The 13494-nt window shown below is 45.1% G+C and overlaps 1 protein-coding gene across 2 annotated transcripts in view; it reads left to right on the forward strand.

Moving 5' to 3' along the window:
* Positions 1 to 7177: 7177 nt before the first annotated feature.
* The window catches only part of ESYT2 (extended synaptotagmin 2), a 220161-nt gene continuing 213844 nt past the window's right edge, over positions 7178 to 13494 (forward strand). For both annotated transcript variants that reach the window (XM_073629929.1, XM_073629930.1), the window contains exon 1: positions 7178 to 8076. In XM_073629929.1, the coding sequence (XP_073486030.1) occupies positions 7753 to 8076 (324 nt within the window). In that variant the 5' untranslated portion in view covers positions 7178 to 7752. The remainder of the gene's footprint in view (positions 8077 to 13494) is intronic.

Genomic DNA, 13494 nt, shown 5'->3' on the forward strand with positions numbered 1-13494 from the left:
TGTGATACAATCCACCGCCTTGCACTACACTGTACTTCTGTCCATTATGCGCCGAGAGAGCGAGGCAGAATCTGACGATGCTGTACAGTGTCATCATTATTGTACTGCAATGATACTGTATGCTATATGATGGCACTGTATGGCATGTAATGGCACTGTACAGCATGTGATGACACTGTACGGCATGTGATGACACTGTACGGCATGTGATGTCACTGTACGGCATGCAATGACACTTTACACCATGTGATGACTCTGTACGGCATGTGATGACACTGTACTGCATCTGATGTCACTGTACGGCATGCAATGACACTTTACACCATGTGATGACACTGTACAGCATGTGATGACACTGTACAGCATGTGATGACACTGTACAGCATGTGATGGCACTTTATGGCATGCAATAAAACTTTACGGCATGCAATGACACTATACGGCATGTGATGGCACTGTACAGCATGTGATGGCACTTTACGGCATGCAATTACACTTTATGGCATGCAATTACACTATACGGCTTGCAATGACACTATATGGCATGTGATGGCTCTGTACAGCATGTGATGGTGCTGTACGGCATGCAATGGCACTTTACGGCATGCGATGACACTATACGGCATGCGATGACACTATACAGTATGTGATGGCTCTGTACCGCATGTGATGGCACAGAACACGGGCGAGGAGTATGTCTCCTCATAGTGTGCACATTGTATATTCTGCCCTCTCCCCCTGCAAAACTTCTTTCTTTATGTGTGAGGTCAATTGTCGCTTCAGTTCATTGGTCTCTGAGATTTTAAATCGGAGGTCCGCCCACCGCTGCAAAAATTAAAAGCCAGCAGCTACACATACTGCAGCTGCTGACTTTTAGTAATCGGACACTTACCTGTCCTGGAGCTCAGCCATGTCGGCCCTATGTGTGAGGCGTGAAGAAAAGCGCAATGTGATTTCACAGAGACACAAAATATAAATGTAAAATGAAGCTGAAGTTATCTTCTTATTCGGCCAGCTTCTTATTCAGGTTGGATCTTTATTCACAAAAGTGATTATTTACTAAACAATCATCTGCAATATTTAGAATAAAATCATGAACTTTAACAACAATTCTATCTCCCTAAATGCCATGTATTTAAAGGGGTAATTCTGAATAAATATCTGAAAACCATCTTGGCTCACCCAAATTTCACGTTTTATACTCACTGGGCATCCTACTATTAGTTAAAGTTCAATTTGGCCTGAGCCAAGTGATATATAAATCATAAAATATGGCACCAAACATGGCACCATGACAGCCATGCATTTCAATGGGAAATTCCGAATAAGAAGCCAAGCTATTCCTATATGAAATCCATCTTGACTCAACAAAATTCCACATGTTTTATACTCATTGGGCATCCTACTATATAGGAAAGTTCAATTTGGTCCGAGCCAAGTGATGGAAATCATAAAATATGGCACCAAACTTGTCACCCTGTCACCCATGCATTTCAATGGGAAATTCCGAATAAGAAGCCAAGCTATTCCTATATGAAAACCATTTTGGCTCACCCAAATTCCACTTGTTTTATACTCATTGGTATCCTTCTATTAGTTAAAGTTCAATTTGGCCCGAGCCAAGTGATAGAAATCCTAAAATATGGCATCTTGACAGCCATACATATCAATGGGAAATTGTGAATTAGGTACCAAGATATTCCTATATGAAAACCACTTTGGCTCATCCAAATTCCACTTGTTTTATACTCATTGGGCACCCTACTATATAGGAAAGATCAATTTGGCCCGAGCCAAGTGATAGAAATCCTAAAATATGGCACCAAACTTGTCAGTCTGTCACCCATGCATTTCAATGGGAAATTCCAAATAAGAAGTCAAGCTATTCCTATGTGAAATCCATCTTGGCGCACACAAATTCCACTTGTTTTATAATCATTGGGCACCCCACTATACAGGAAAGTTCAATTTGGCCTGAGTCAAGTGATCTAAATCCTAAAATATGGTACCAAACGTGGCACCATGACAGCCATGCATTTCAATGGGAAATTCTGAATAAGAAGCCAAGAAATCCGATATGAAAAACAACTTGGCTCACCCAAATTCCACTAGTTTTATTCTCATTGGGAATCCTACTATACAGGAAAGTCCAATTTGGCACTGTGATCCCAAATGCAAGGCTATCAGGGTGTCAGGTGTAGTTCATTATTTTGTTAGTAATGTTATTTGGCTACAGCCCAATTTAATTTTTCTATATAGTAGAATACCCAATGAGTATAAAACAAGTGGAATTTGGGTGAGCCATGGTGGATTTCATATAGGAATAGCTTGGCTTCTTATGCCCCGTACACACGGTCGGACTTTGTTCGGACATTCCGACAACAAAATCCTCGGATTTTTTCCGACGGATGTTGGCTCAAACTTGTTTTGCCTACACACCGTCGCACAAAGTTGTCGGAATTTCCGATCGCCAAGAACGCGGTGGCGTCAAGCACGTACGACGAGACTAGAAAAGGCCAGTTCAGAACCAAGCGCGGCACCCTTTGGGCTCCTTTTGCTAATCTCGTGTTAGTAAAAGTTTGGTGAGAGACGATTCGCGCTTTTTCAGACTCGTGGCTTTCAGATCGTTTTCTGACGTTCAGTTTGTGCTTGTGGGTTTGTATCTGCTCTTCAGTGCGTGCAGTCAGTTCGTATTGGAGTTTTCTGTGCGATCTTGCCCGCTCGTTGCTGTTTTTCAGGTCGCTCTTCACAGGCCTTGCTGTTCTTCAGTGCGTTCTGTTACTTCGTTCTGAGCAGCCGACCGTTTTGTAGCCATGTTTCGTATGCGTACTCCTCGTAGAGTTCGTGCTCTGCGGGGGCTTGGTGTTGGGGTCCTGACCTTGACACAAGTCCAGTCCATGAACAGGGTGGGGAGGAGTTCATGGACCAAGAATTGGTTGCTTCAGCGTGACCAGTTCTGTCATATGCCTTTGCTCTGTGAGATCCGTGAGAATAATCCTGATGATTTCAGGAACTTTCTCAGGATGACGGACCCCGTATTTCACCGTTTGTTGGCTTCGCTGACCCCCTATATCAGCAGGCTGGATACCTGCATGAGGCAAGCCATCACTCCGGAGCAGAGGCTGGTCGCTACCTTGCGGTATTTGGCCACAGGGAGAAGTCTGCAGGACTTGAAGTTCTCGACAGGCATCTCCCCCCAGGCTCTGGGGATCATTATCCCAGAGACCTGTTCTGCCATCATACAGGTCCTACAGAAGGAGTATATGAAGGTAAGATTTTTATCCTTTTATATCACATTTTATTGTATTGAATGTTTGATAATATATTGTATTTCTTCCCTCATTCCATAATTACCATGATTGTAATATGCTGTGAATGTCCCCTTTGTTCTCATGCATGCTGGATTTTTATGTAATTATTATTTTAGGTCCTTCATACATATTTGCCCTTCAATAACCTCCCCAGCATGGTGTCTCCTGCCCTATATTCACCTCATGTAGTCACTTAACAATGTATTTTAGCAGCTCCATAGTAGTGCTTTAACCCAAACACCCCCTAAAATGTTTTGAAATGTTATTTTTTATTTAAATTCAGGCAGAGTGGCAGAGGCTTTTTTTTGTGGTGTCCCCAAATTTTTTGTAACCCTCCCTCCCCCAACTGCTAAGTCAGCTGATCCCAATTCTCTATCTTCAATCATCTATCTGCTGACTTTGCCAAACCCATACACACTATACCCATCTCTTTAGTGCTCAGATTTATGGATGAATTCCCCAAAGCATGTAGTGCAAGGGCCTGCCTGTATACTTTCCAATGGTACTGTTTAAAGTTCTTGTATCCTATTATGATCTTGATAGGTAATAGCAGAATGTCCAAATGTGCTCAAATGTGTACAGTGTGTATTTATATCTTTGTATTATGACACTTCTTACCTGTCCAGTGGGCTGCCAATAGTGTAACTAAGGAGGGGCTGTTCCAAGTAATACCCTGTATTTAGGCATTCATCTCTCAATGAAGTGAAGAGGGTTACCTGTCCAAGAGTCCCCCCCCCCCCATAATGTTAGAAATGGCCCATGAGAGGGGGGGAGGGGGAATATGATAGGTGTACCTTATACTTTGTTGTTGTTAAATTCCCCTTAATAAATGCTATCTGGAGGTTGACCCATAATGTTTGTGTCTAATCTGCTTGCCAGGTTTCTGTGAAAAAATAGTAATGTTTATTGTTTTTTCCTCAACAGTTTCCTTCCACGCCACAGGAATGGCAGACTGTGGCCTCCCACTTTGCCCAGCGGTGGGACTTTCCTAACTGCGGAGGGGCAATTGATGGGAAACACGTCCACATCGTCCCACCACCCAACTCGGGGTCGTACTATTATAATTACAAGGGGTTTAATAGTATAGTGATGTTGGCGGTGGTGTCGGCTAATTACGACTTCTTGTATGTGGACGTGGGGAAGAATGGCCGGATGTCCGATGGTGGAGTCATCGCCCAGACGGAGTTCTACAGGCGTCTCCAGAATGGCAGCTTGGACTTGCCACCTCCAGAGGACAATGTTGAAGGTCTCCCATTTGTGTTCGTTGCTGATGAAGCATTTGCGCTGGGGGACCACCTGATGCGGCCATTCCCGATGAGGACCCTCACCCCGGAACAGAGGGTTTTTAATTACCGGCTGGCCAGAGCCCGAAGAGTGGTGGAGAACACATTTGGAATCCTGGCCAGCCGGTTCTGATTATTTATGACACCCATCCATATGGCGGAGTATAAACTGAACCATATAATACTTGCCTGCTGTGTTCTCCATAATTTTCTACAAAAACATTCAGCCAACTATGCTGGCTCAGTTGGGCCTGAGGCCGGAATCCCAAATACATCAACAATGACGGCACTTGAAAGCGGCCGTCCTGGCTTGCCCTCCCTGAATGCCCGTGATGTCCGGTTACGATACCTGGAGTTCTTTGCGGGTAGGGGGGCTATCAATATGCCAGACAATCTGTGACACCTTTTTCAAATAAAAAACAACCAAAAGAAATTCTTGGTGGACATTTACTGCTTGTGTTTGTTTTAGCTGACCCTGACAGAAATGTGTTGAGTGCAGAAAATGTCGTGATTGGGTAACCTTATAAAAAACAGTGTTGGCTGGTACTTCCTAAATGCAAAAACACATTTCACTACAAGTGCACTTGCAACTGCACTGAACCTGCACTTGTAGTGCAAAGAGGATTTGCCCTTAGGAAATAACCCCCATTTGTGCATAAAACAACAATTACATCACCCCAAAAGTGTGGTAGTGTTGAGAGAATAATCCACACATTCTTGAGTAAGGCACTTTTTTATAGCTGCACAATCACATGCGCATTTACCAAAGGTTTTTAAAACAAACCAACATGTTTGTTGTATAACAATGTTTGCAGTAGCATTATGAAAAATCAAAATATCCATTTCAGATAAAACAGGCCTGTGTAAAACCAACAAGAAAGCCAAAAAACTTGAACTTACAAAGTTCACATTAGGTAAAACCTGAAGGCTAGATCAGACATCAGTATTTAGGAACTGGGTTTGATCTAGCGTTCAGATGGGGGGAAATCACCCCTGGAAAAGCCAAATTTGGAAGATGCACACCAATTTACGAATGGCAACATGTGCTATCTGCCATCAGGGGGGATCAAGGGACGTGTTTTGGGGGAGAAAGCCCTTCCTCAATGCGACTTTATAATTGAGGAAGGTGTTGCACCCCCAAAACGCGTCCATTGATCTCCCGTGATGGCAGATAGCACATGTTGGCACACTGTGTGCATCCTCCAAATTTGGCTTTTCTAAACATTTTAAAAATTTTTTGAAGATTGGACCACATTAATAAAACAGGTGATTTTGTGGGGTTTAAATTCGCCCCAAAACATCAATGATGTTATTATTTTTTTTAATAACATCACTGATTTGGTTCTGGATGTTTTGCAATTGGAGATTACACCCCATGATCTCCCCGATAAGTATCTGGGCACTTTCTGAAGTAAAGCGTTCAGGATCCCTCACATCACGATCACCTAAAAAGAGATAAAGAACAAAAAAAAGGTCTCAAAAATCTGCCACCATCCATCTCTTTTACCTGAGCCTGTGGTCGCAGACACTCACCTGTTGTGGTGCCAATCTCCACCACGTCTTCTTCTTCCTCCTGCTCTTCTTCTTCGTTTGGGGGTATTTCACCTTCTTCCATAGGTGGGGGGTCTGTGGTCTCCTCGGATGAGGGGTGTCCTCCGAGTCTTTTCTCCCCTATGTAAAACAAAAATGGTATAATTAGCACACAGATATTTGAGGTCAGAACTATAAAGATGAAACATTGCTTGGAAGTGGGGTACAATTGTCTATTTTAGCAGAGTTCCAAGATGTATATTTTTTTTATTGCCCTTTGTCAAGCTGCAATACTTTACCTGTTTGGTACAAGCTTCACAGATGTAGCCCCCCCTATATAAATAAAAAAAACATAAAAAATATAAAACTGTCAGATGTGACAACTAATAACAATATATTGAGGGAATCCCACTAAAAAAACACAAATAAAAGTTTGTGAGAAGTGTGTGTGAATATGAGCAGCAAAACTACTTAATTCTTGTCACATTATAAAGAAGAAGAGAGTGCGCTGTATTAAACCATTTTTTACATTGCAGCGTGACGAAAGTGCTGTATCCATTGCGAACGCTAAGTTTACCAGAACGAGCTGTCCCGTCTTGGAATTTCTTCTGAGCATGCGTGGCACTTTGTGCGTCGGAATAGGCCACACACGGTCGGAATTGACGCGATCGGATTTTGTTGTCGGAAAATTTTATCTCCTGCTGTCCAACTTTGTGTGTCGGAAAATCCGATGGAAAATGTCCGATGGCGCCCACACACGGTCGGAATTTCCGACAACACGCTCCGATCGGACATTGTCCATCGGAAAATCCGACCGTGTGTACGGGGCATTATTCGGAATTTCCTATTGAAATGTATGGCTGTCAAGGTGCCATATTTTATGATTTCCATCACTTGGCTCGGGCCAAATTGAACTTTCCTATATAAAAGGATGCCCAATGAGTATAAAACATGGAATTTGGGTGAGCCAAGATGGTTTTCAGATATTTATTCAGAATTACCCCTTTAAATACATGGCATTTAGGGAGATAGAATTGTTGTTAAAGTTCATGATTTTATTCTAAACATTGCAGATGATTGTTTAGTAAATAATCACTTTTGTGAATAAAGATCCAACCTGAATAAGAAGCTGGCCGAATAAGAAGATAACTTCAGCTTCATAAATGTAAAAAGGACAGTTTCTGTTTGCAGTTTTGTGTGGTGAGCTCCACATGACATATACAGCTGTATGGATCGGATCTCGGATCTCGGATCTAGGATCGTAGAAGTGCTACTGCCAGGAACTAAGGTGTTGTCTACAAATAAAGCTGGTTGATGTGCAAAAAGAAAAAGAAAAAAAAAAAGCCTCGCCCATGCCTGCACATCCTGTCGCTGTGGCTGGCCGGTGGGCGGGGCGTAGCGCAGCGGGGGCGTCCTGTGAGTGGCTGGAGGTGTGTGGGGCGGGCTGTAGGGAGTGTGTGTGATGTGTATGGCAGTGTCAGGGGGTAGCTGAGCAGTGTGTGTACGGAGGAGGAGGACGGCAGTGGAGGGGCCCGGAGCGGACTGATGGTGGCGGTTCTCTGTGTTCTGTATTCTTCCTAGGAGAGCGGACTGTCTCCTGCCTTAGCCGGATCACTGAGCGGAGCGGGATGAGCCAATCAGACGGACAGGAGGGCTCTGAGAGCCCCGCGGCGGCCCCGGCGGCGCCCCCGGAGGAGCCCGGGATGATCAGTGTGGACTTCGGGGGACTCTTCTATCAGTTCGCTAAGACTTTGGTGCTGATCTTCCCGGTGTATGTCCTCGGCTACTTCGGGCTGAGCTTCAGCTGGCTGCTGGTGGCCCTTCTCTTCCTGAGCTGGTGGAAGAAGAATCGGGGCAGCAAGACTTCCAGGTGGCACCGGGCGCTGGCCTTCCTGGAGAACGAGGAGAAGACGGTCCAGCAGAAGATTGGCACCGCCGACCTACCTGCCTGGGTGAGTGACTACGATCTGCGCCAACGCAAAATCTGCGCCAGTGCAAAACCTGCGCCGCGTCCCAGGAAAGGCAACGCCATCAGGCTTCACTCATAATAAAGGCAATTCAATATAAAATAAGGAAAGATGTGCTGCTTCCAATATTGCACAGAGCGCTCCCTTATCGCCAATGGGAGGTGTTCTCCCAAGCGGGGCTGTGTGCATCCATAGACACACACAGCACCTTCAAGCCACGCCCCCCCACCGCTCCCTCTGCACCGGGTCTGCACATTCTGAAAAAGGACTGCTTGCATCGTTTTTTTCTGCGTTGCATTTTGCAGCCCATTCAAACAAATGAGATGTTAGAACCAGAATGTGCATGCTCCAGTGTGACCCAGTGCTGACAGCGGGGACCCTATGGCTCCTATTGCCTGCAGTGTCTCCTAAGAGGAGAGTGGTGCTGCACCCAGGAGAGGTGTCCGGCAGGGGAGCAGTTAGTGGGGTGGTTTGATACCCTTTTAAAAGAGAAGTTTGGGGTTTTTGCAGATTTATACTTCCCTAGGTGGATGCTGCATCTGTACCCTGGCACCTCTAACACTGAGAACTGAGCGACTGAACACTGCAGATTGCTCAGTTCTCAGGGCTCCCCGAGCAGAGAGCTGTTGACTATAATTTACAGCTCTCTGCTTCCCCCTCCCCCCACTGGAGCGCTGAGCTGTAGAGGGGGCGGGAGCAGCCAGCTCAGGCTCTCTGAGAGGCTGAGCCAGGTGTCAGTCCAGGCACGTGGGTGGATCACGACCCAAGTGTCAGTCCAGGCATGTGGGCGGATCACGACCCAAGTGTCAGTCCAGGCACGTGGGCGGATCACGACCCAAGTGTCAGTCCAGGCACGTGGGCGGATCACGACCCAAGTGTCAGTCCAGGCACGTGGGCGGATCACGACCCAAGTGTCAGTCCAGGCACGTGGGCGGATCACGACCCAAGTGTCAGTCCAGGCACGTGGGCGGATCACGACCCAAGTGTCAGTCCAGGCACGTGGGCGGATCACGACCCAAGTGTCAGTCCAGGCACGTGCACGTGGACCTGAAATGGTGAATGGAGACGCACCGGACCCCCCTGCTGTGAGCCGCTCCAAGCTCTAGTGTGAACCCAGCCTAGGAAGTTTCTGATGCAGGCAGGGTTCTTTTTATGTGACCAGCTGTCAGAGGTCAAATGATCGGAAAGCTTCCGATCGAAAGTAGAGATCAGGAGCTTTCCATTAGTGGCTGGTAACTGTCGATGAGCGCTCTCAGTACAGCTCTGTTTACATTCTGGAATGCATATATGCGGCCTCCCAACATTAAGGCCCACCCACCGAGAGGCCGCGTGTATGCATACCGCCGGCGTAAAGAGGTTAATGCTGGGAATCCATTAAAGTATGACTAAAGGCAAAGTTAGTTTTGGAGAGTGGAGAGGGATTAGACACTTGTCAGTTTTTATTGCGGTCTGTGTCCCTATTAAGGAGATTCACCCTCTATTTGTCCTGTTTATCGTTATCATTGAAAGTAAAAGAAAATCCCAAATTTTGGGTTGTCCCCAGAAAAGTAATAGAGGAGAAATCTTCCAATGGGGACACTAGTTCTGGTGACCAGGGGGTCCCCAAGGAATTCCCTGAATTTGAAGGATTTCCTCTCACTTCCTGTTTGGCTATGGGAAAGGAAGTGAAGGGAAATCTCCCCAATGGGACATAAATGACAAAATAAAATTTGACAGGGGTTATAACCCCCCTTGCGCTATCCAAAGTTTTGTCTATAGTTCTACTTTAAAGGGGTTGTAAACCCTCGGTGTTTGTTTTTAAAAAAAAAAAAAAAAAACATATCATACTTACCTCCACTGTGCAGTTTGTTTTGCACAGAGTGGTGCATCGGTAAACCCCCTAGGAGAAGCGCTGTCCCTGGGGGTTACCGTGCGGGCACGCTCCCGAGTCCAGCATTTGCAGCCATAGATGGGGGCGGTCAGTTTCAGAAGTTTTTTCACCTTAATGCATAGGATGCATTAAGTTAAAAAAAAAAGGTTTACAACCCCTTCAGGCTAGGTTCACACTGCTGCGAATTTTATTGCGAATTTGAGCCGCTGCGATCGCTCAAATTCACAAGTCATTTTAATAACATTGTTTTCCATGAGTGCTGTTCACATCAATGCGTTGCGAATTTAACCTGCGTAAAAAAAGGGTCCTGTCCGAGTTTGATCCGTGTGCAATGCGAATTCAGCTCCATAGATTGCAAAATTTGCAGTAGAATCGCAAGAACACACAAAGAATTCGCAATGCAAATTTGCAACGCAATCGGATCAAAATCGCGCTAAATTCGCACTGCAGCAGTGTGAACCTAGCCTTAAGGTAAGAAACATTTTGACTTTAGAACCACTTTAGTTCACACAGCTGGCTGGAGAGCGGTAAAAATGTGGTTGTTCATGTTTTTGCCGCCTCCATGACCACCTACCTCCAAATTTGCATGACAGCCAGAGGGGTGAGTTCACATTGGTGCAGCAATTTCAACGCGGTATGTCGAGTTTGTACCGGTATCGCTACCTATCATAGGGCCACACTGGCAGTTAAGGTGATTGGAATTCAATGTAAGATCTCTGTTGGTGTAGAACAAAAGAAACCAGCATTCAGGAGGTGACCGCATCACCTGCTGAAGTGTGATCTGCACAAAATACTTTTCAGAAGGCGGTTACATCTGTCATTTGTGTGCTAGAAGCTTTGTAGTCAGTGCTGACCTGTGTTTGAGATACATTCCAAACTTTCCTTAAAGGCCGGGGTCACCTTTTCCAGAAAATAGTCCTATGCAGTCAAGGATCCCAGTAGATATTAAAAAAAGCAACTGTGCAGCTTTGTAAAATGATCATTGATGTTATCATACTTATAGGCAGGGTGGATTTGATTTAAATCACTAGTAAAAAGGCTTGATTTACATCATAATTAAAGAGCAACTGTCATCTCTGTCCCGCAGTGGCTCTTCCACCTCCTCCTCTGACCCGCTGTTGACTCACCGACAGTCCCATTCACTTTAATGGGACGGCTGGTGATGCGGCAGTGACACGACAAGGTGAGGGACGTGGCGGCAGCAGGTGAGTGGATGCCCATTAACAGGCGCTGCCATGATGGATCTGAAATGACAGGTGCTCTTTAAATGTAAGGACTTGTTCTTGTTGGTAGTTAGAATCTTTAATATTTGTAAACAAAATGAAGGTTTCCTATTTAGAATAATAAACTGTCAGGTTAGTTAAACAGCGATATCCGAACAGATTCAATCATACAGTTTTGTAGTGTATATAGATTTGCCAAACAATGGGATAAAGGAATATTCCTGAACTTTGTTTTATCTCATGGCAATATATGCAAAACCAGCGGGTTTCGGGGTGTTTAGGCACTTTCACTTCATCAGGGATTGCTAGGAGGGCATTGTCCAAGTGGACTTGGAAAGCAGTGTCTTCTCTATATCAATATATATATGTGTGTGTATGTATGTATATACTTATTTTGTTACTACCTTTTTATTGTGTTGCCCTTTCACACCTCCCGCAGCTAATGTTGTTCGGCTCCGCTGCCTCCTGGGTTCCTCTACATTTTCGTAGGGGTTGCAAGATTTCACATGTGCTTAGATGTACCCGCAGGTCTTTAGTATATGGCAGAGACATCTACCATAGCGCAGGGTTTTTCTGTGCAGGTGCATACAGGTCGAAAAGCACCCACAAAGTTTGCTGGCAGAAACCATCGTTTAGTGTGTGCGCATGCACAGATGTACTGCAGCTCTCTAGAGACCTACTACACAACCGCGCATGCATCAATGAAAGAGAAACCAGGGAAGAACTATATCCCTGGGCGATGTTCTGCTTTATAGGTGGTGTGTTGATTGGCACAAATGGTGACGGGACCACATCTGGCTGTCATGACATTCTGGGACTTCTATTTCTACAACACCTGAGCAGCCATACTGCGTGTGGGTAGTGCCAACAAGTGAGGTGGCATGTTTTTCCTGCTGGTCTAGGAATGGGCTTTGTCATTGTCTTACCCATAAAAGAGAGAGCTGAAATTAAGTAGAGCAGGGGACTGGCACATGGAAATACAGGGCAGTTTTTAATGCTAACCAATAGGATGCTAGTTTTTATTTTGCAAAATTGATATCAGAATTGGATGCTTTGCTGTAGGTAACAGCACCTCTTTTCTTTCAGTTTAGTTTCTTATTTATAGAGCCCAGTGATTGACAGCTTTCGAAACGAGGTAGGAGTTGTCGTATTATTGTAGACGTGAGCGTCCATGGTAGCCCAAAATAACCCCTGCAGGCTAGCCTGGCCTTTATTTACAAGCTTGCTCTGCAGGTCTGTCCTTTTCGGAGGATTAGGGTTTGTCTGTGGCTGATCTCCTTCTAGCTGAGTATTGCGAGGGTTAAATTGCAGCATTCCTTGGTGATCCTATGATAGCATATGGGTTGTGTTGGAGGAGAGGGCACATAACTGCACTGCTGGGCTTGTAGGGGGTTGTGTACCCCCCATAGGAGGTTGTCATTAGTGTGAAATAGAGCATTCGGTTATATCACGTGATTACAACCCATGGGCAAGGAGACATTTACTTTATGAGGCCGATCAATATCTGAATGCAGACTCTGCTTCTGTTACAGTGCTGAGCTGTCTGTCCAGCCCCTTCCATTGTGGAAACGTCTCCTCTGATGGGGAGGAATGGAGGGAGTTGTGCTTCGGGATATCTCAAGAATTACTCACTCACTTGAAATTGTTTTGGATTCTTCCCAATTCTTTCCTTGCACACTTCTACACCAGGCTCTTCCTGTCAAATGTCTCCACCAGAGAATTGACTTCAATATCTGAAAAGCAAATAGAAAGTTTTGAAACAGGCCGTAAGAAATGATGATGGTCATTTGGAATTCAGTTTATTCATTTCTTATTACTACCATATGGTATAATGTGTATTGCGTCATTTGGCAGCTGGCGGGTATGTGATGGTAGTTGGTGAGTCGCGCAGCATGGGGGGGGGGGGGGGCAGGGGGGTTGTGGTTTGGGGTCCTCTTTAGATGGATGCTGTGCTGGTACGGTGCTCAGGGATTGTCAGCTAAATATCTAGATTGTAAGGCCTAATATACACGGGACGCCGAGGCAACCTCTTCCGAACGATTTCTTTGACAGCTTAGAACCGGTGTTTAAAAACGCCCGTTTAGTGGCGTTTTGCCACATTTGCGTCTAGGAGCGTTTATTTAAGATAACATCATAAGACCCTCCCAAAGCACAAAATACAGTATTATTTAACTATTTCAACCATTCTATAAGACCAGAGTGAGTAGCAGCAGCTGAGAGAGTAGCAGTGTACTTGTATCTACCTCAATTTTGGTGCATTTACTATGGATCCCATAATGAGCATATATGAGGAAATTAAAAAAGCCAGAT

Source organism: Aquarana catesbeiana, linkage group LG05, assembly GCF_042186555.1.
Source record: "Aquarana catesbeiana isolate 2022-GZ linkage group LG05, ASM4218655v1, whole genome shotgun sequence".
Lineage (NCBI taxonomy): Eukaryota > Metazoa > Chordata > Amphibia > Anura > Ranidae > Aquarana > Aquarana catesbeiana.